General features: G+C 52.7%; 1 protein-coding gene across 1 annotated transcript in view; it reads left to right on the top strand.

Moving 5' to 3' along the window:
- Nucleotides 1–19,908, top strand: part of pigk (phosphatidylinositol glycan anchor biosynthesis, class K) — a gene marked incomplete at its 5' end in the record, with an annotated part of 29,227 nt that extends 9,319 nt beyond the window's left edge. Inside the window, 4 exons of the mRNA XM_065014680.1 lie at nt 4,580–4,690; nt 16,137–16,312; nt 17,780–17,852; nt 19,280–19,908. Coding sequence (XP_064870752.1) covers nt 4,580–4,690; nt 16,137–16,312; nt 17,780–17,852; nt 19,280–19,396 — 477 coding nt within the window. The remainder of the gene's footprint in view (nt 1–4,579; nt 4,691–16,136; nt 16,313–17,779; nt 17,853–19,279) is intronic.
- Nucleotides 19,909–22,556: the final 2,648 nt, after the last annotated feature.

Below are 22,556 nucleotides of genomic sequence, written 5' to 3'. Positions count from 1 at the left end.
TAGTAGCACCCTGGCCTCTAAGGTGTTGTTGACATGGTAGTAGCTCCGTGTTGTCGACATGGTAGTATCTCTGTGTTGTCCTCTAAGGTGTTGTCGACATGGTAGTAGCTCCGTGTTGTCCTCTAAGGTGTTGTTGACATGGTAGTAGCTCCGTGTTGTCGACATGGTAGTAGCTCCGTGTTGTCGACATGGTGGTAGCTCCGTGTTGTCGACATGGTGGTAGCTCCGTGTTGTCCTCTAAGGTGTTGTTGACATGGTAGTAGCTCCGTGTTGTTGACATGGTAGTAGCTCCGTGTTGTCCTCTAAGGTGTTGTTGACATGGTAGTAGCTCCATGTTGTTGACATGGTAGTAGCTCCGTGTTGTCGACATGGTAGTAGCTCCGTGTTGTCCTCTAAGGTGTTGTTGACATGGTAGTAGCTCCGTGTTGTCGACATGGTAGTATCTCTGTGTTGTCCTCTAAGGTGTTGTCGACATGGTAGTAGCTCCGTGTTGTCCTCTAAGGTGTTGTTGACATGGTAGTAGCTCCGTGTTGTTGACATGGCAGTAGCTCTGTGTTGTCGACATGGTAGTAGCTCCGTGTTGTCGACATGGTAGTAGCTCCGTGTTGTCGACATGGTAGTAGCTCCGTGTTGTCGACATGGTAGTAGCTCCGTGTTGTTGACTAGTAGCTCCGTGTTTCGACATGGTAAGGTGTTGTTGACATGGTAGTAGCTCGACATGGTAGTAGTTGTCGACATGGTAGTAGCTCCGTGTTGTCGACATGGTAGTAGCTCCGTGTTGTCGACATGGTAGTAGCTCCGTGTTGTCGACATGGTAGTAGCTCCGTGTTGTCCTCTAAGGTGTTGTTGACATGGTAGTAGCTCCGTGTTGTTGACATGGTAGTAGCTCCGTGTTGTCCTCTAAGGTGTTGTTGACATGGTAGTAGCTCCGTGTTGTTGACATGGTAGTAGCTCCATGTTGTCGACATGGTAGTAGCTCCGTGTTGTCCTCTAAGGTGTTGTTGACATGGTAGTAGCTCCGTGTTGTTGACATGGTAGTAGCTCCGTGTTGTTGACATGGTAGTAGCTCCATGTTGTCGACATGGTAGTAGCTCTGTGTTGTCCTCTAAGGTGTTGTCGACATGGTAGTAGCTCCGTGTTGTCGACATGGTAGTAGCTCCGTGTTGTCGACATGGTAGTAGCTCCGTGTTGTCGACATGGCAGTAGCTCCGTGTTGTCGACATGGCAGTAGCTCCGTGTTGTCGACATGGCAGTAGCTCCGTGTTGTCGACATGGTAGTAGCTCCGTGTTGTCGACATGGTAGTAGCTCCGTGTTGTCCTCTAAGGTGTTGTTGACATGGTAGTAGCTCCGTGTTGTTGACATGGTAGTAGCTCCGTGTTGTCCTCTAAGGTGTTGACATGGCAGTAGCTCCGTGTTGTTGACATGGTAGTAGCTCCGTGTTGTCGACATGGTAGTAGCTCCGTGTTGTTGACATGGTAGTAGCTCCGTGTTGTCAACATGGTAGTAGCTCCGTGTTGTCCTCTATGGTGTTGTTGACATGGTAGTAGCTCCGTGTTGTTGACATGGTAGTAGCTCCGTGTTGTTGACATGGTAGTAGCTCCATGTTGTCGACATGGTAGTAGCTCCGTGTTGTTGACATGGTAGTAGCTCCGTGTCGTCGACATGGTAGTAGCTCCGTGTTGTTGACATGGTAGTAGCTCCGTGTTGTCGACATGGTAGTAGCTCCGTGTTGTCGACATGGTAGTAGCTCCGTGTTGTCCTCTAAGGTGTTGTTGACATGGTAGTAGCTCCGTGTTGTTGACATGGTAGTAGCTCCGTGTTGTCCTCTAAGGTGTTGTTGACATGGTAGTAGCTCCGTGTTGTTGACATGGTAGTAGCTCCGTGTTGTTGACATGGTAGTAGCTCCATGTTGTTGACATGGCAGTAGCTCTGTGTTGTCCTCTAAGGTGTTGTTGACATGGTAGTAGCTCCGTGTTGTCGACATGGTAGTAGCTCCGTGTTGTCGACATGGTAGTAGCTCCGTGTTGTTGACATGGTAGTAGCTCCGTGTTGTCGACATGGTAGTAGCTCCGTGTTGTCGACATGGTAGTAGCTCCGTGTTGTCGACATGGTAGTAGCTCCGTGTTGTCGACATGGTAGTAGCTCCGTGTTGTCCTCTAAGGTGTTGTTGACATGGTAGTAGCTCCGTGTTGTTGACATGGTAGTAGCTCCGTGTTGTTGACATGGTAGTAGCTCCGTGTTGTCGACATGGCAGTAGCTCCGTGTTGTCGACATGGTAGTAGCTCCGTGTTGTCGACATGGTAGTAGCTCCGTGTTGTCCTCTAAGGTGTTGTTGACATGGTAGTAGCTCCGTGTTGTTGACATGGTAGTAGCTCCGTGTTGTCGACATGGTAGTAGCTCCGTGTTGTCGACATGGTAGTAGCTCCGTGTTGTCGACATGGTAGTAGCTCCGTGTTGTCGACATGGTAGTAGCTCCGTGTTGTCCTCTAAGGTGTTGTTGACATGGTAGTAGCTCCGTGTTGTTGACATGGCAGTAGCTCCGTGTTGTCGACATGGTAGTAGCTCCGTGTTGTCGACATGGTAGTAGCTCCGTGTTGTCGACATGGTAGTAGCTCCGTGTTGTCGACATGGTAGTAGCTCCGTGTTGTCGACATGGTAGTATCTCTGTGTTGTCCTCTAAGGTGTTGTCGACATGGCAGTAGCTCCGTGTTGTTGACATGGCAGTAGCTCCGTGTTGTCGACATGGCAGTAGCTCCATGTTGTTGACATGGTAGTAGCTCCGTGTTGTTGACATGGTAGTAGCTCCGTGTTGTCGACATGGTAGTAGCTCCGTGTTGTCGACATGGTAGTAGCTCCGTGTTGTCGACATGGTAGTAGCTCCGTGTTGTCGACATGGTAGTAGCTCCGTGTTGTCGACATGGCAGTAGCTCCGTGTTGTCGACATGGTAGTAGCTCCGTGTTGTCGACATGGTAGTAGCTCCGTGTTGTCGACATGGTAGTAGCTCCGTGTTGTCGACATGGCAGTAGCTCCGTGTTGTCGACATGGCAGTAGCTCCGTGTTGTCGACATGGCAGTAGCTCCGTGTTGTCGACATGGCAGTAGCTCCGTGTTGTTGACATGGCAGTAGCTCTGTGTTGTCGACATGGTAGTAGCTCCGTGTTGTCGACATGGTAGTAGCTCCGTGTTGTCGACATGGTAGTAGCTCCGTGTTGTCGACATGGTAGTAGCTCCGTGTTGTCGACATGGTAGTAGCTCCGTGTTGTCGACATGGTAGTAGCTCCGTGTTGTCGACATGGTAGTAGCTCCGTGTTGTTGACATGGTAGTAGCTCCGTGTTGTCGACATGGTAGTAGCTCCGTGTTGTCCTCTATGGTGTTGTTGACATGGTAGTAGCTCCGTGTTGTCGACATGGTAGTAGCTCCGTGTTGTTGACATGGTAGTAGCTCCGTGTTGTCGACATGGTAGTAGCTCCGTGTTGTTGACATGGTAGTAGCTCCGTGTTGTCGACATGGTAGTAGCTCCGTGTTGTTGACATGGTAGTAGCTCCGTGTTGTCGACATGGCAGTAGCTCCGTGTTGTCCTCTGTGTTGTTGACATGGTAGTAGCTCCGTGTTGTCGACATGGTAGTAGCTCCGTGTTGTTGACATGGTAGTAGCTCCGTGTTGTCGACATGGTAGTAGCTCCGTGTTGTCGACATGGTAGTAGCTCCGTGTTGTCGACATGGCAGTAGCTCTGTGTTGTCCTCTGTGTTGTTGACATGGCAGTAGCTCCATGTGTGTTTGACATGGCAGTAGCTCCGTGTTGTCCTGGTAGTAGCTGTGTTGTTGACATGGTAGTAGCTCCCATGTTGTTGACATGGTAGTAGCTCCGTGTTGTTTGACATGGTAGTAGCTCCGTGTTGTTGACATGGTAGTAGCTCCGTGTTGTCGACATGGTAGTAGCTCCGTGTTGTCGACATGGTAGTAGCTCCGTGTTGTCGACATGGTAGTAGCTCCGTGTTGTCGACATGGTAGTAGCTCCGTGTTGTCCTCTATGGTGTTGTTGACATGGTAGTAGCTCCGTGTTGTCCTCTATGGTGTTGTTGACATGGTAGTAGCTCCGTGTTGTCCTCTAAGGTGTTGTTGACATGGTAGTAGCTCCGTGTTGTCCTCAGTAAAGTGTTAACAATCCTCCCTCCATAAAACCACTTTACCTATAACCACTGTGATTATCATTGAACGTTTGGACATCTTGAAGAACGATCTGGCCTTAATGGCCATGTACTCTGTTATAATCTCCACCCGGCACAGTCAGAAGAGGACTGGCCACCCCTCATAGCCTGGTTCCTCTGGTCTAACCAGTACACCCAGAAGAGGACTGGCCACCCCTCAGAGCCTGGTTCCTCTCTAGGTTTCTTCCTAGTTTTAGGCCTTTCTAGGGAGTTTTTCCTAGCCACCGTGCTTCTACACCTGCATTGCTTGCTGTTTTGGGGGTTTTAGGATGGGTTTCTGTATAGTCTGCCGATGTAAAAAGGGCTTTCTCAATACGTTAGATTTGATAAGAGTTCCTATGTATGAAACACCATGTATTGTTCTTCCAGCACCAGCCAGACCTGGCTATCGGGGTCCATCTAATGGACAGGTATACATTCTACCTGTTGGAGTTTCTGGAGGATATTCACCCTGCTAGCACCGCTAACATGAATGATCTGGTGAGTCTCTCGCACGCTCTCTACCTCCTGCACACTCTCTACCTCTCGCACGCTCTCTACCTCCTGCACGCTCTCTACCTCCTGCACGCTCTCTACCTCTCGCACGCTCTCTACCTCTCTTAGGCCTCTACCTCTCTGGTGAGTCTCTCGCACGCTCTCTACCTCCTGCACGCTCTCTACCTCCTGCACGCTCTCTACCTCCTGCACGCTCTCTACCTCCTGCACGCTCTCTACCTCTCGCACGCTCTCTACCTCTCGCACGCTCTCTACCTCTCGCACGCTCTCTACCTCTCGCACGCTCTCTACCTCTCGCACGCTCTCTACCTCTCGCACGCTCTCTACCTCTCGCACGCTCTCTACCTCTCGCACGCTCTCTACCTCTCGCACGCTCTCTACCTCCTGCACCCTCTCTACCTCTCGCACACTCTCTACCTCTCGCACACTCTCTACCTCTCGCACGCTCTCTACCTCTCGCACGCTCTCTACCTCCTGCACGCTCTCTACCTCCTGCACGCTCTCTACCTCCTGCACGCTCTCTACCTCCTGCACGCTCTCTACCTCCTGCACGCTCTCTACCTCCTGCACGCTCTCTACCTCTCGCACGCTCTCTACCTCTCGCACGCTCTCTACCTCTCGCACGCTCTCTACCTCTCTTAGGCCTCTACCTCTCTGGTGAGTCTCTCGCACGCTCTCTACCTCTCTTAGGCCTCTACCTCTCTGGTGAGTCTCTCGCACGCTCTCTACCTCTCTTAGGCCTCTCTTAGGCCTCTACCTCTCTTAGGCCTCTACCTCTCTTAGGTCTCTACCTCTCTTAGGCCTCTACCTCTGTCACCGCTCTCTACCTCTCTTAGGCTCTCTACCTCTCTTAGGCCTCTACCTCTCTTAGGCCTCTACCTCTCTTAGGCCTTTCTCTGGATGTGGGGTTAGCTTTAAAGGGGGTAAAGGTGGGGTTGGTCCAAAAGGGGGTAAAGGTGGGGTTGGTCCTAAAGGGGGTAAAGGTGGGGTTGGTCCTAAAGGGGGTAAAGCTGGGGTTGGTCCTAAAGGGGGTAAAGGTGGGGTTGGTCCTAAAGCTGGGGTTGGTCCTAAAGGGGGTAAAGGTGGGGTTGGTGCTGAAGGGGTAAAGGTGGGGTTGGTGGTGAAGGGGGTAAAGGTGGGGTTGGTCCTAAAGGGGGTAAAGGTGGGGTTGGTCCTGAAGGGGTAAAGGTGGGGTTGGTCCTAAAGGGGGTAAAGTTTGGGTTGGTCCTAAAGGGGGTAAAGGTGGGGTTGTCCTAAAGGGGGTAAAGGTGGTGTTGGTCCTAAAGCTGGGGTTGGTCCTAAAGGGGTAAAGCTGGGGTTGGTCCTAAAGGGGGTAAAGCTGGGGTTGGTCCTAAAGGGGGTAAAGTTGGGGTTGGTCCTAAAGCTGGGGTTGGTCCTAAAGCTGGGGGGTAAAGGTGGGGTTGGTCCTAAAACTGGGGTTAGTCCTAAAGGGGTAGAAGCTGGGGTTGGTCCTGAAGGGGGTAAAGGTGGGGTTGGTCCTAAAGCTGGAGTTGGTCCTAAAGGGGGTAAAGGTGTGGTTGGTCCTAAAGGGGTAAAGCTGGGGTTGGTCCTAAAGCTGGGGTTGGTCCTAAAGGGGGTAAAGCTGGGGTTGGTCCTAAAGCTGGGGTTGGTCCTAAAGGGGGTAAAGGTGGGGTTGGTCCTAAAGGGGGTAAAGGTGGGGTTGGTCCTAAAGGGGGGGTAAAGTTTGGGTTGGTACTGAAGGGGTAAAGTTTGGGTTGGTACTGAAGGTGGGGTTGGTCCTGTGGGGTTGGTCCTGAAGGGGGTAAAGGTGGGGTTGGTCCTGAAGGGGTAAAGGTGGGGTTGGTCCTAAAGCTGGGGTTGGTCCTAAAGGGGGTAAAGGTGGGGTTGGTCCTGAAGGGGGTAAAGGTGGGGTTGGTCCTAAAGGGGTAAAGGTGGGGTTGGTCCTAAAGGGGGTAAAGGTGGGGTTGGTGCTGAAGGGGGTAAAGGTGGGGTTGGTCCTAAAGCTGGGGTTGGTCCTAAAGAGGGTAAAGGTGGGGTTGGTCCTGAAGGGGGTAAAGTTTGGGTTGGTCATAAAGGGGTTAAAGGTGGGGTTGGTCCTAAAGGGGGTAAAGGTGGGGTTGGTCCTGAAGGGGGTAAAGTTTGGGTTGGTCCTAAAGGGGTTAAAGGTGGGGTTGGTCCTAAAGGGGTAAAGGTTTGGGTTGGTCCTAAAGGGGTAAAGGTGGGGTTGGTCCTAAAGGGGGTAAAGGTGGGGTTGGTCCTAAAGGGGGTAAAGGTGGGGTTGGTCCTAAAGGGGGTAAAGGTGGGGTTGGTCCTAAAGCTGGGGTTGGTCCTAAAGGGGGTAAAGGTGGGGTTGGTCCTAAAGCTGGGGTTAGTCCTAAAGGGGGTAAAGCTGGGGTTGGTCCTAAAGGGGTAAAGGTGGGGTTGGTCATGAAGGGGGTAAAGGTGGGGTTGGTCCTGAAGGGGGTAAAGGTTGTGGTTGGTCCTAAAGGGGGTAAAGGTGGAGTTGGTCCTAAAGGGGGTAAAGGTGGGGTTGGTCCTAAAGGGGGTAAAGGTGGGGTTGGTCCTAAAGGGGGTAAAGGTGGGGTTGGTCCTAAAGGGGGTAAAGGTGGGGTTGGTCCTAAAGCTGGGGTTGGTCCTAAAGGGGTAAAGGTGGGGTTGGTCCTAAAGCTGGGGTTGGTCCTAAAGGGGGTAAAGGTGGGGTTGGTCCTAAAACTGGGGTTAGTCCTAAAGGGGTAGAAGCTGGGGTTGGTCCTGAAGGGGTAAAGGTGGGGTTGGTCCTAAAGCTGGGGTTGGTCCTAAAGGGGGTAAAGGTGAGGTTGGTCCTAAAGCTGGGGTTGGTCCTAAAGGGGGTAAAGGTGGGGTTGGTCCTGAAACTGGGGTTAGTCCTAAAGGGGGTAGAAGCTGGGGTTGGTCTTGAAGGGGGTAAAGGTGGGGTTGGTCCTAAAGCTGGGGTTGGTCCTAAAGGGGGTAAAGGTGTGGTTGGTCCTAAAGGGGGTAAAGCTGGGGTTGGTCCTAAAGGGGGTAAAGGTGGGGTTGGTCCTAAAGGGGGTAAAGGTGGGGTTGGTCCTAAAGGGGGTAAAGGTGGGGTTGGTCCTAAAGGGGGTAAAGCTGGGGTTGGTCCTAAAGGGGGTAAAGCTGGGGTTGGTCCTAAAGGGGGTAAAGCTGGGGTTGGTCCTAAAGGGGGTAAAGGTGGGGTTGGTCCTAAAGGGGGTAAAGGTGGGGTTGGTCCTAAAGGGGGTAAAGGTGGGGTTAGTCCTTTTTCGGCAAGACAGATCTTCCAAAGGTGAGGGAGTGGCAATCTTCACCAAGGATCACCTTCAGTGCTCGGTTGTCTCCACCAAGTCTGTCCCCAAACAATTTGATTTGATAGTTTTAAGCATTACACTTTCAAATAGCTGTTTGCTGGGTGTTATCGTCCTCCATCAGCACCGGCCTGTACCCTACCTGCCCTAAGCTCTCTCCTGGCCCCTTACACGAAGTCTGAATTTGTCCTGCTAGGTGACCTAAACTGGGACATGCTTAAACCACCTGATCAAGTCCTAAAGCAATGGGACTCCCTAAATCTTTCTCAGATTATTACCAATCCCACAAGGTATGACTCCAAACACCCAGAAAAGGCTACTCTCCTTGATGTTATCTTCACAAATAATCCTGATAGGTATCAGTCTGGTGTTTTCTGTAATGACCTTAGTGATCACTGTTTTACAGCCTGTGTTCGTAATGGCTGCTCAGTGAAACGACCTGTCCTGATATGTCAGACGCTTGCTAAACAACTTTAATGATCAAGCCTTCCTTCATGACCTGGCCTCTGTAAAATGGTATAGAATCATCTTGATCCCCTCTGTCGAAGACTCTTGGACCTTCTTTTTTGATATTTTCAGTGGTATTGTTAACAAACACGCCCCATAAAAAAAAAGAGAGAATTAAAAACAGGTTCAGCCCCTGGTTCGACTGTGATCTTGCAGAGTTACTCCACCTCCAGAATTACATTTGGTGAAAGGCTCGGCACACTCAGGCTGACTGGCTCTGGTTCAGGCAAATGAGAAATAAGTCCACTCAGGTTATCCAGAAGGCCAACGTTAGTTACTTCAAGAAGCAGTTCTCTCTCTGTAGGTCTAACCCCAAGAGGTTCTGGAAAACGGTTAAAGACCTGGAGAATAAACTCTCCTCCTCACAGCTGCCCATGTCCCTTAATGTTGATGTGGTTGTTACTGACAAGAAGCACATGGCTGAGCTCTTTAATCACCACTTCATTAAGTCAGGATTCCTATTTGACTCAGCCACGCCTCCTTGCCTGTCCAACATTTCCTCATCTCCCACCCCTTCTAATGCGACTAGCCCCGATGCTCCTCCCTCTTTTCCCCTTCTAATGTGACTATCCCTGATGCTCCTCCCTCTTTTCCCCTTCTAATGTGACTATCCCCGATGCTCCTCCCTCTTTTTCTCCTGACCCGCTACAAAGTTTCTCCCTGCAGGCGGTCACTGAATCCGAGGTGCTAAAGGAGCTCCTTAAACTTGACCCCAAAAAACATCTGGGTTAGATGTTATAGACCCTTCTTTAAGGTTGCTGCCCCTATCATCGCCAAGCCAGACAGGAGGGACGGGGGGCAGACAAGGTGCCTGACCTCACAGCTTTGGGTTCTGCTCTCTGTACTCTTCCTCCCTTCATCTTGAGACCTGATGGGAGGGAGAGACGGGGCGTCTTGAGAGCTGATGGAGGGTGGGGGCGCGTCTTGAGACCTGATGGGGCCCCGGTCATAAGTAGTGCATTGTTTAGGGAATAGGGTTCCATTTGTGATGCGTCTAGGACCTTATTACCACCCTCCCTCCCCCTAGGGGTTCTACTGCCCCCTCCTGCTCCCTAGGGGTTCTACTGCCCCCTCCCTCCCCCTAGGGGTTCTACTGCCCCCTCCTGCTCCCTAGGGGTTCTACTGCCCCTCCCTCCCCTGGGGTTCTGCCCCCCCTCCCCTAGGGGTTCTACTGCCCCTCCTCCCTCCCTAGGGGTTCTACTGCCCCCTCCCTCCCCCTAGGGTTCTACCCCTCTACTGCCCCCTCCCTCCCCCTAGGGGTTCTACTGCCCCCTGCCCCCTAGGGGTTTACTGCCCCCTCCTTCCCCCTAGGGGTTCTACTGCCCCCTCCCCTCCCCTAGGGGTTCTACTATCCCCTCCCCTAGGGGTTCTACTATCCCCTCCCTCCCCCTGGGGTTCTGCTGCCCCCTCCCTCCCCTAGGGGTTCTACTGCCCCCTCCCTCCCCCTAGGGTTCTACTGCCCCCTCCCTCCCCTAGGGGTTCTACTGCCCCCTCCTCCCCTAGGGGTTCTACTGCCCCCTCCCTCTGCCCCCTAGGGGTTCTACTATCCCCTCCCTCCCCCTGGGGTTCTACTGCCCCCTCCCTCCCCTAGGGGTTCTACTGCCCCCTCCTCCCCCTAGGGGTTCTACTGTCCCCTCCCTCCCCTGGGGTTCTACTGCCCCCTCCCCTCCCCCTAGGGATTCTACTGCCCCCTCCTCCCCCTAGGGTTCTACTGCCCCCTCCCTCCCCCTGGGGTCTACTGCCCCTCCTGCTCCCCTGGGGTTCTACTGCCCCCTCCTTCCCCCCCTCCCCTGGGGTTCTACTGCCCCTCCCTCCCCTGGGGTTCTACTGCCCCCTCCCTCCCCTGGGGTTCTACTGCCCCCTCCCTCCCCTAGGGGTTCTACTGCCCCCTCCCTCCCCTAGGGGTTCTACTGCCCCCTCCCTCCCCTAGGGGTTCTACTGCCCCCTCCCTCCCCTGGGGTTCTACACCCCCTCCCTCCCCTAGGGGTTCTACTGCCTCCCCCCTCCTGCTCCCCTAGGGGTTCTACTGCCCCCTCCCTAGGGTTCTACTGCCCCTCCCTCCCTAGGGGTTCTACTGCCCCCTCCCTCCCCCTGGGGTTCTACTGCCCCCTCCCTCCCCTAGGGGTCTCTGCCCCCTCCCTCCCCTATCCCCTCCCTCCCCTGGGGTTCTACTGCCCCCCCCTCCCCTAGGGGGTTCTACTATCCCCTCCCTCCCCCTAGGGGTTCTACTGCCCTCCCTCCCCCTGGGGTTCTACTATCCCCTCCCTCCCCCTAGGGTTCTACTGCCCCTCCCTCCCCTAGGGTTCTACTGCCCCCTCCTGCTCCCTAGGGGTTCTACTGCCCCCCCTCCCCCTGCTCCCCTAGGGGTTCTACTGCCCCCTCCCTCCCCCTAGGGGTTCTACTGCCCCCTCCCTCCCCTAGGGGTTCTACCCCCCTCCCTCCCCCTGGGGTTCTACTGCCCCTCCCTCCCCTAGGGGTTCTACTATCCCCTCCCCCCCCTGGGGTTCTACTGCCCCTCCCTCCCCCTAGGGGTTCTACTGCCCCTCCCTCCCCTAGGGGTTCTACTGCCCCCTCCCTCCCTAGGGGTTCTGGGGTTCTGCCCCTCCCTCCCCTAGGGGTTCTGCCCCCTCCCCCCCCTAGGGGTTCTACTGCCCCCTCCTGCTCCCTAGGGTTCTACTGCCCCCTCCTGCTCCCCTAGGGGTTCTACTGCCCCCTCCCTCCCTAGGGGTTCTACTGCCCCCTCCCTCCCCTGGGGTTCTACTGCCCCCTCCCTCCCCCTAGGGGGGTTCCCTCCCTCCCCCCTCCCTCCCCTGGGGTTCTACTGCCCCCTCCCTCCCCTAGGGGTTCTACTGCCCCCTCCCTCCCCCTGGGGTTCTACTGCCCCCTCCCTCCCCTGGGGTTCTGCTGCCCCCTCCCTCCCCCTGGGGTTCTACTGCCCCCTCCCTCCCCTAGGGGTTCTACTATCCCCTCCCTCCCTCCCCTGGGGTTCTGCCCCCTCCCTCCCCTAGGGGTTCTACTATCCCCTCCCTCCCCTGGGGTTCTACTGCCCCCTCCCTCCCCCTGGGGTTCTACTGCCCCCTCCCTCCCTAGGGGTTCTACTGTCCCCCTCCCTCCCCTGGGGTTCTGCTGCCCCCTCCCTCCCCTGGGGTTCTACTGCCCCCCCCTCCCTCCCCTGGGGTTCTACTGCCCCCCTCCCCCCCTGGGGTTCTACTGCCCCTCCTGCTCCCCTAGGGGTTCTCTGCCCCCTCCTTCCCCTAGGGGTTCTACTGCCCTCCCCCTCCCCTGGGGTTCTACTATCCCCTCCCTCCCCTGGGGTTCTGCTGCCCCCTCCCTCCCCCTAGGGGTTCTACTATCCCCTCCCTCCCCCTAGGGGTTCTACTGCCCCCTCCCTCCCCCTAGGGGGTTCTACTGCCCCCTCCCTCCCCTGGGGTTCTACTACCCCTCCCAGTCCCCCTAGGGTTCTACTGCCCCTCCTGCTCCCTAGGGGTTCTACTGCCCCCTCCCTCCCCTGGGGTTCTACTGCCCCCTCCTGTTCCCTAGGGTTCTACTGCCCCCCTCCCTCCCCTAGGGGTTCTACTGCCCTCCCCCTCCCCTAGGGGTTCTACTATCCCCCTCCCTCCCCTGGGGTTCTACTGCCCCCTCCCTCCCCCTAGGGGTTCTACTATCCCCTCCCTCCCCCTGGGGTTCTACTGCCCCCTCCCTCCCCTAGGGGTTCTACTATCCTCCACTCCCCCTCCCTCCCCCTAGGGGTTCTACTATCCCCTCCCTCCCCTAGGGGTTCTACTGCCCCCTCCCCCCTAGGGTTCTACTGCCCCCCCCTCCCTAGGGGTTCTACTGTCCCCTCCCCTCCCCTAGGGTTCTACTGCCCCCTCCCTCCCCCTAGGGGTTCTACTATCCCCTCCCTCCCCTAGGGGTTCTACTGCCCCCTCCCTCCCCTAGGGGTTCTACTGCCCCCTCCCTGCTCCCTAGGGTTCTACTGCCCCCTCCTGCTCCCTAGGGGTTCTACTGCCCCCTCCCTCCCCTAGGGGTTCTACTGCCCCCTCCTGCCCCTAGGGGTTCTACTGCCCCCTCCCTCCCCTAGGGTTCTACTGCCCCCTCCCTCCCCTGGGGTTCTACTATCCCCTCCCCTCCCCCTGGGGTTCTACTGCCCCCTCCCTCCCCTAGGGGTTCTACTATCCCCTCCCCTCCCCTAGGGGTTCTACTGCCCCCTCCCTCCCCCTAGGGGTTCTACTGCCCCCTCCCTCCCCTAGGGGTTCTACTGCCCCCTCCCTCCCCCTAGGGGTTCTACTGCCCCCTCCTGCTCCCCTGGGGTTCTACTGCCCCCTCCTGCTCCCTAGGGTTCTACTGCCCCCTCCTGCTCCCTAGGGGTTCTACTGCCCTCCCCCTCCCTCCCCTAGGGGTTCTACTGCCCCCTCCCTCCCCTAGGGGTTCTACTGCCCCCTCCCTCCCCTGGGGTTCTACTGCCCCTCCCTCCCCCTAGGGGTTCTACTGCCCCCTCCCTCCCCTAGGGTTCTACTATCCCCTCCCTCCCCCTGGGGTTCTACTGCCCCTCCCTCCCCCTAGGGGTTCTACTGCCCCCTCCCTCCCCCTAGGGGTTCTACTATCCCCTCCCTCCCTCCCCCTGGGGTTCTACTGCCCCCTCCCTCCCCTAGGGGTTCTACTATCCCCTCCCTCCCCTGGGGTTCTACTGCCCCCTCCCTCCCCTAGGGGTTCTACTGCCCCTCCTGCCCCTAGGGGTTCTACTGCCCCCTCCCTCCCCCTGGGGTTCTACCCCCATCCCCTAGGGATTCTACTGCCCCCTCCTCCCCTAGGGGTTCTACTATCCCCTCCCTCCCCTGGGGTTCTACTGCCCCTCCCTCCCCTAGGGGTTCTACTATCCCCTCCCTCCCCTGGGGTTCTACTGCCCCCTCCCTCCTCCACGGGACCGTGTTTGGAGGGGGAAGGGACCGTGTTTGGAGGGGAAGGGACCGTGTTTGGAGGGGGGAAGGGACCGTGTTTGGAGGGGGAAGGGACCGTGTTTGGAGGGGGAAGGGACCGTGTTTGGAGGGGGAAGGGACCTCCTGTTTGGAGGGGGAAGGGACCGTGTTTGGAGGGGGAAGGGACCGTGTTTGGCGGGGGAAGGGACCGTGTTTGGAGGGGGAAGGGACCGTGTTTGGAGGGGGAAGGGACCGTGTTTGGAGGGGGAAGGGACCGTGTTTGGAGGGGGAAGGGACCGTGTTTGGAGGGGGAAGGGACCGTGTTTGGAGGGGGAAGGGACCGTGTTTGGAGGGGGAAGAGACGTGTTTGGAGGGGGAGAGACCGTGTTTGGAGGGGGAAGAGACCGTGTTTGGAGGGGGAAGGGACCGTGTTTGGAGGGGGAAGGGACCGTGTTTGGAGGGGGAAGGGACCGTGTTTGGAGGGGGAAGGGACCGTGTTTGGAGGGGGAAGGGACCGTGTTTGGAGGGGGAGGGACCGTGTTTGGAGGGGGAAGGGACCGTGTTTGGAGGGGGAAGGGACCGTGTTTGGAGGGGGAAGGGACCGTGTTTGGAGGGGGAAGGGACCGTGTTTGGAGGGGGAAGGGACCGTGTTTGGAGGGGGAGAGACCGTGTTTGGAGGGGGAGAGACCGTGTTTGAGGGGGAAGAGACCGTGTTTGGAGGGGGAAGGGACCGTGTTTGGATGGGGGAAGGGACCGTGTTTGGAGGGGGAAGGGACCGTGTTTGGAGGGGGAAGGGACCGTGTTTGGAGGGGGAGAGACCGTGTTTGGAGGGGGAAGGGACCGTGTTTGGAGGGGAGAGACCGTGTTTGGAGGGGGAAGGGACCGTGTTTGGAGGGGGAAGGGACCGTGTTTGGAGGGGGAAGGGACCGTGTTTGGAGGGGGAAGGGACCGTGTTTGGGGGGAAGGGACCGTGTTTGGAGGGGGGACCGTGTTTTGAGGGGGAAGGGACCGTGTTTGGAGGGGGAAGGGACCGTGCTTTGGAGGGGGAAGGGACCGTGTTTGGAGGGGAAGGGACCGTGTTTGGGGGGAAGGGACCGTGTTTGGAGGGGGAAGGGACCGTGTTTGGAGGGGGAAGGGACCGTGTTTGGCGGGGGGAAGGGACCGTGTTTGGAGGGGGAAGGGACCGTGTTTGGAGGGGGAAGGGACCGTGTTTGGAGGGGGAAGGGACCGTGTTTGGAGGGGGGAAGGGACCGTGTTTGGAGGGGGGGAGGACCGTGTTTTTGGAGGGGGAAGGGACCGTGTTTGGAGGGGAAGGGACCGTGTTTGGAGGGGGAGAGACCGTGTTTGGAGGGGGAGGGACCGTGTTTGGAGGGGGAGGGACCGTGTTTGGAGGGGGAAGAGACCGTGTTTGGGGGGAAGAGACCGTGTTTGGAGGGGGAGAGACCGTGTTTGGAGGGGGAAGGGGGGGGAAGAGACCGTGTTTGAGGGGGAAGGGACCGTGTTTGAGGGGGAAGAGACCGTGTTTGGGGGGAAGGGACCGTGTTTGGAGGGGGAAGAGACCGTGTTTGGAGGGGGAAGGGACCGTGTTTGGAGGGGGAAGAGACCGTGTTTGGAGGGGGGAAGGGACCGTGTTTGGAGGGGGAAGGGACCGTGTTTGGAGGGGGGAAGGGACCGTGTTTGGAGGGGGGACCGTGTTTGGAGGGGGAAGAGACCGTGTTTGGAGGGGGAGAGACCGTGTTTGGAGGGGGAAGGGACCGTGTTTGGAGGGGGAAGGGACCGTGTTTGGAGGGGGAAGGGACCGTGTTTGGAGGGGGAAGGGACCGTGTTTGGAGGGGAAGAGACCGTGTTTGAGGGGGAAGGGACCGTGTTTGAGGGGGAAGGGACCGTGTTTGGAGGGGGAAGAGACCGTGTTTGGAGGGGGAAGGACCGTGTTTGGGGGGGAAGGGACGTGTTTGGAGGGGGAAGGGACCGTGTTTGGAGGGGGAAGGGACCGTGTTTGGAGGGGGAAGGGACCGTGTTTGGAGGGGGAAGGGACCGTGTTTGGAGGGGAAGGACCGTGTTTGGGGGAAGGGACCGTGTTTGGAGGGGGAAGGGACCGTGTTTGGAGGGGGAGGACCGTGTTTGGAGGGGGAAGAGACCATGTTTGGAGGGGAAGAGACCGTGTTTGGAGGGGGAAGGGACCGTGTTTGGAGGGGGAAGGGACCGTGTTTGGAGGGGGAAGGGACCGTGTTTGGAGGGGGAAGGGACCGTGTTTGGAGGGGGAAGGGACCGTGTTTGGAGGGGGAAGGGACCGTGTTTGGCGGGGGGGAAGGGACCGTGTTTGGGGGGGGAAGGGACCGTGTTTGGGGGGAAGGGACCGTGTTTGGAGGGGGAAGGGACCGTGTTTGGAGGGGGAAGGGACCGTGTTTGGAGGGGGAAGGGACCGTGTTTGGAGGGGGAAAAGACCGTGTTTGGAGGGGGAAGGGACCGTGTTTGGAGGGGGGAAGGGACCGTGTTTGGAGGGGGAAGGGACCGTGTTTGGAGGGGGAAGGGACCGTGTTTGGAGGGGGGAAGGGACCGTGTTTAGAGAACCTTGCTTTACAACCTCATAGAGTTGGGTTTGAGAGTTCTTTGTGTTCCAGTTTAAGGTTTGTCCTAAGAGTCAGTGTGTTCCAGTTTAAGGTTTGTCCTAAGAGTCAGTGTGTTCCAGTTTTAAGGTTTGTCCTAAGAGTCAGTGTGTTCCAGTTTAAGGTTTGTCCTAAGAGTCAGTGTGTGTCCACTCCGGGCCACCGTACAGACCTTTTCCTCCGGGACCCCGGAAACGTCCTCATCACCGACTTCTTTGGCAGTGTCCGTAAAGTAGAGATCACCATGGAAACCATCAACCTGACAGCTCCCATGGTGCATCTGGCTGTGGAAAGGTAAGATTTCCTGTTATTGTTGGAGTCACTTCACACATCAAATGTTAGCGGGAAGAATTGACTGTACTGTCCTCTAGAACCAAAGGTTAAAAGAAACCAAGATCATTTTTTAAAATTAATTTGACTGATTTTGAAGGAGCCACAGTAATAAACAGAGACACTTACAGTTTTTCAATTGAAATTATTATAAAAAAATTATTGCAACCAATAGAATGTTATACTTTATGAACTGGGTGGTTCGAGCCCTGACTGCTGATTGGCTGACAGCAGTGGTATATCAGACCAGTATAACACGGGTATGACAATAAATTTATTTGTATATTTCTCATTATGTTGGTAACCAGTTTATAATAGCAATAAGGCACCTTTTGTGGTTTGTGGTATGTGGTCAATATACTACGGCTAAGGGCTGTATCCAGGCACTCCGCGTTGCGTCGTGCTTAAGAACAGCCCTTAGCTGTGGTATATTTAGCTAGGTATTACTGTTGGAGCTAGAAACTGTGTCAACCAACCACTCACATAATCTCACCCAAAATACAGCCGTTTTTTATAGTGTTGTGCACCAGACTTCTCTGTCTCTCTAATTGTCTGTGTGTGTAGTCTGTTGTGTGTTTTGTCTTATCTAATGTGTGTGTTTTGGTCGAATCTAATGTTGTGTGTTTTGGTCGTATCTAATGTTGTGTGTTTTGGTCGTATCTAATGTTGTGTGTTTTGGTCTTATCTAATGTTGTGTGTTTTGGTCGTATCTAATGTTGTGTGTTTTGGTCGTATCTAATGTTGTGTGTTTTGGTCGTATCTAATGTTGTGTGTTTTGGTCGTATCTAATGTTGTGTGTTTTGGTCGTATCTAATGTTGTGTGTTTTGGTCGTATCTAATGTTGTGTGTTTTGGTCTTATCTAATGTTGTGTGTTTTGGTCTTATCTAATGTTGTGTGTTTTGTCTTATCTAATGTTGTGTGTTTTGTCTTATCTAATGTTGTGTGTTTTGGTCGTATCTAATGTTGTGTGTTTTGGTCGTATCTAATGTTGTGTGTTTTGGTCGTATCTAATGTTGTGTGTTTTGTCTTATCTATTGTTGTGTGTTTTGGTCGTATCTAATGTTGTGTGTTTTGGTCGTATCTAATGTTGTGTGTTTTGGTCGTATCTAATGTTGTGTGTTTTGGTCGTATCTAATGTTGTGTGTTTTGGTCGTATCTAATGTTGTGTGTTTTGTCTTATCTAATGTTGTGTGTTTTGGTCGTATCTAATGTTGTGTGTTTTGTCTTATCTAATGTTGTGTGTTTTGGTCGTATCTAATGTTGTGTGTTTTGGTCGTATCTAATGTTGTGTGTTTTGGTCTTATCTAATGTTGTGTGTTTTGGTCGTATCTAATGTTGTGTGTTTTGTCTTATCTAATGTTGTGTGTTTTGGTCGTATCTAATGTTGTGTGTTTTGGTCGTATCTAATATTGTGTGTTTTGTCTTATCAGACTAGTAAGTGAGCTGAAGACAGAGAGCCAGTCATATGTGGACCAACTACCAGTGGCTGAGATTATACACCAGGTGAGACACTGTGGATCTCTGCCCAGTCGTCACGACTACCCAGTCGTCACGACTACCCAGTCGTCACGACTGCCCACTCGTCACGACTGCCCACTCGTCACGACTGCCCACTCGTCACGACTACCCACTCGTCACGACTACCCACTCGTCACGACTGCCCACTCGTCACGACTGCCCACTCGTCACGACTGCCCACTCGTCACGACTGCCCACTCGTCACGACTGCCCACTCGTCACGACTGCCCACTCGTCACGCGACTGCCCTTCGTCACGACTGCCCACTCGTCACGACTGCCCACTCGTCACGACTGCCCACTCGTCACGACTGCCCACTCGTCACGACTGCCCACTCGTCACGACTGCCCACTCGTCACGACTGCCCACTCGTCACGACTACCCACTCGTCACGACTACCCACTCGTCATGACTACCCACTCGGTCTAATCGGTGGCAGTGGTATATCAGACCAGCCATTAGGCCCCATGTTAAAATAGCCTTCTCTTTCCCTTATGCATTCTGCCGTTCCTTCCTAGAAGTGTGACACCGCCCCACTATTATTCTATAGTTACAAACAAACAAACCTCCAGTCAGCGGCAGTCTTGTGGGCGAAAACATCTTCGTTGACGAGAGGTTGAAGGAGAATGGCTCATGCTAACAGGCTGGCCACAAACAGGAGAATAACGGCGCAGAACAGCTTCTCCAACAGAACTCTCTGATCCTGGTCACGGATATGATAAGACAGCAGACGACCACACCGGGTTCCACTCCTATCAAAACAAGAAGACTCTGCTCCAGTGGGCAACGCCATCGCCAACCCTGGACAATTGAGGAGTGGAAAAACATGGCCTGGTCTAACGAATGCCTGGTTCCTGTTGGGTCGTGCTGAATCCTGGTTCCTGTTGGGTCATGCTGAATCCTGGTTCCTGTTGGGTCATGCTGAATCCTGGTTCCTGTTGGGTCATGCTGAATCCTAGTTCCTGTTGGGTCATGCTGAATCCTAGTTCCTGTTGGGTCATGCTGATGGCAGAGTCAGGATTTGGCATCAGGAGGATGACTCCATGTCCCCGTTCTGCCTGGTGTCAACGGTACAGGCTGGTGGTGTAACGGTGTGGGGAATGTTTTCCTGGCACATGTTAGGTCCCTTGATACCAACTGAACAAGATTTCCATGCCACAAAGAATTCAGGAATATTCTAGAGGCAAAAGGGGGTTCGACCCGGTACTATAAACACACTGTTTTGTTACGCTTCTTCAACTTGTATGCCAAGTGGATTCCAATAGTGTGATATGTTAACTACTTATTGCTTAAAGCCGTACAATTAGGAAGTATGTTTTTTTTTTTTTTTTACCTGTTTTCTATATTGTACGACATCACATGTTGATGTATTTCTGTACCAAGATGTCTTGTCTGTCTTCCCTGTCCTGTAGAAACCAAAGCAGAGGGACTGGCACCCTCCAGATGGTTTCATCCTGGGTTTGTGGACTCTCATCCTCCTGGTCTTCTTCAAGACGTACGGCGCCAAGCACCTTAAGCACATCTTCTAACCCCTGACCTTTTGAAGCCCGACCTCTGACCCATTTCTGATCCTTGTGCAGTTTGCACCAGTTCCCTTGGCTTCCTAGATTTGAAAGAGGACTGGTATAGGACTCATGGTGAATACTCTATAAAGCGCAGTCTTTCATCCATCCAATTATTTTAAATGCACGTGGAGTCGTGCACAACTGCGCACTTCAGGAAAAAGGACAGGCAATTGGGACGCGCGGTGTTGGCGAGGTCCCAATCTTCTGGATTACTAGAAGACTACAGAGACGTTATTAACAGGGAATGAATGACGCAGTCTTTTAGTGGTAATTGCCTTTCTAGTCATTCTATTTCTATGGTTATTAACATTATCGAACGAGGCGATCTGTGATTGGTACATCCATTTTGTTATTGTTTGAAGAGCAGATTGTTTATGTTTAAACTCTGAACTGTGTTGGAGAGAATGTGGTGACAACACTGACCTGCACAAAGACACATTGTTGTGCTTTTCTGGACATAAACAGTACTCTGACTACTGATTACTGATGGTGTTAATTACCCTGGACATAAACAGTACTCTGACTACTGCTGGTGTTAATTATCCTGGACATAAACAGTACTCTGATTACTGCTGGTGTTAATTATCCTGGACATAAACAGTACTCTGACTACTGATTACTGCTGGTGTTAATTACCCTGGACATAAACAGTACTCTGACTACTGACTACTGCTGGTGTTAATTACCCTGGACATTAACAGTACTCTGATTACTGCTGGTGTTAATTATTCTGGACATTAACAGTACTCTGATTACTGATGGTGTTAATTACCCTGGACATTAACAGTACTCTGATTACTGCTGGTGTTAATTACCCTGGACATTAACAGTACTCTGATTACTGATGGTGTTAATTATCCTGGACATAAACAGTACTCTGATTACTGATGGTGTTAATTATCCTGGACATAAACAGTACTCTGATTACTGATGGTGTTAATTATCCTGACTGTACTGCTGTGATTACTGACTACTGCTGGTGTTAATTACCCTGGACATAAACAGTACTCTGACTACTGCTGGTGTTAATTACCCTGGACATAAACAGTACTCTGACTACTGCTGGTGTTAATTACCCTGGACATAAACAGTACTCTGACTACTGCTGGTGTTAATTACCCTGGACATTAACAGTACTCTGATTACTGATGGTGTTAATTATCCTGGACATAAACAGTACTCTGACTACTGATTACTGATGGTGTTACTGCTGGTGTTAATTACCCTGGACATTTATTACCCTGACATAAACAGTACTCTGACTACTGATTACTGATGGTGTTAATTACCCTGGACATAAACAGTACTCTGACTACTGACTACTGCTGGTGTTAATTACCCTGGACATAAACAGTACTCTGATTACTGATGGTGTTAATTACCCTGGACATTAACAGTACTCTGATTACTGATGGTGTTAATTACCCTGGACATAAACAGTACTCTGACTACTGATTACTGATGGTGTTAATTACCCTGGACATAAACAGTACTCTGATTACTGATGGTGTTAATTATCCTGGACATAAACAGTACTCTGACTACTGATTACTGCTGGTGTTAATTACCCTGGACATAAACAGTACTCTGATTACTGATGGTGTTAATTACCCTGGACATAAACAGTACTCTGATTACTGCTGGTGTTAATTACCCTGGACATTAACAGTACTCTGATTACTGATTACTGATGGTGTTAATTACCCTGGACATAAACAGTACTCTGATTACTGGTTACTGCTGGTGTTAATTACCCTGGACATTAACAGTACTCTGATTACTGATGGTGTTAATTACCCTGGACATTAACAGTACTCTGATTACTGACTACTGCTGGTGTTAATTACCCTGGACATTAACAGTACTCTGATTACTGATGGTGTTAATTACCCTGGACATTAACAGTACTCTGATTACTGACTACTGCTGGTGTTAATTACCCTGGACATTAACAGTACTCTGATTACTGATGGTGTTTATTACCCTGGACATAAACAGTACTCTGACTACTGATGGTGTTTATTACCCTGGACATAAACAGTACTCTGACTACTGATGGTGTTTATTACCCTGGACATAAACAGTACTCTGACTACTGATGGTGTTTATTACCCTGGACATAAACAGTACTCTGACTACTGATGGTGTTTATTACCCTGGACATTAACAGTACTCTGATTACTGCTGGTGTTTATTACCCTGGACATTAACAGTACTCTGACTACTGATGGTGTTTATTACCCTGGACATTAACAGTACTCTGATTACTGCTGGTGTTTATTACCCTGGACATTAACAGTACTCTGATTACTGCTGGTGTTTATTACCCTGGACATAAACAGTACTCTGACTACTGATGGTGTTTATTCTGTATTTATTGTATGGAATCTGGTGAATAGGGGTTTAGAGTTAAAACACAACTGAAGATTAAAGGATGGAAGCAGCGAATACTGAAAGAAACAATCCTATGTTTGTTGTATTTTTATTTTTTATTGTTGCATGGTTTAGAATTTAAAGAGGGAGAACGGAAGAGGAAATTGAGGATAAAATGAAGGGTTAAAAAAATAAATACTGGAAAGCAAAATGGTCCTTCTCAGGAGAGCAGACGGATCTTTGAGATGGTTGATTGTCTTATTTGATGTCGTTTAAGGAAATGTGTGTATTCTTTATTTTATTTTAATCTTTATTCCTTTGTTTTGTGTCTGGCAGCAGAGCTGTCTTTTTCCCTCATATCTATAATTAAAATTGATGGGACTGAAAGGCACTGAATTGAGTCGACGCTGATAAGAATATAATTTATTTAAGAGCATGCTGCTCTACATATTTCAGCACCAGGCTGTTTGGCTCAAGTTGCTACTCAGAACTGTAGTGGCTCCCTAGTCCCTATAGGGCTCTGGTCTAAAGTAGTGCACTATATAGGGAATAGGGTTCTATAGGACTCTGGTCTAAAGTAGTGCACTATATAGGGAATAGGGTTCCATAGGGCTCTGGTCTAAAGTAGTGCACTATGTAGGGAATAGGGTTCTATAGGACTCTGGTCTAAAGTAGTGCACTGTGTAGGGAATAGGGTTCCATAGGGCTCTGGTCTAAAGTAGTGCACTATATAGGGAATAGGGCCCCATAG

This window comes from Oncorhynchus nerka, unplaced genomic scaffold (assembly GCF_034236695.1).
Source record: "Oncorhynchus nerka isolate Pitt River unplaced genomic scaffold, Oner_Uvic_2.0 unplaced_scaffold_2269, whole genome shotgun sequence".
NCBI lineage: Eukaryota > Metazoa > Chordata > Actinopteri > Salmoniformes > Salmonidae > Oncorhynchus > Oncorhynchus nerka.
Note: the sequence above shows the minus strand (reverse complement) of the source record. Positions and strands in the feature narration are given on the sequence as shown.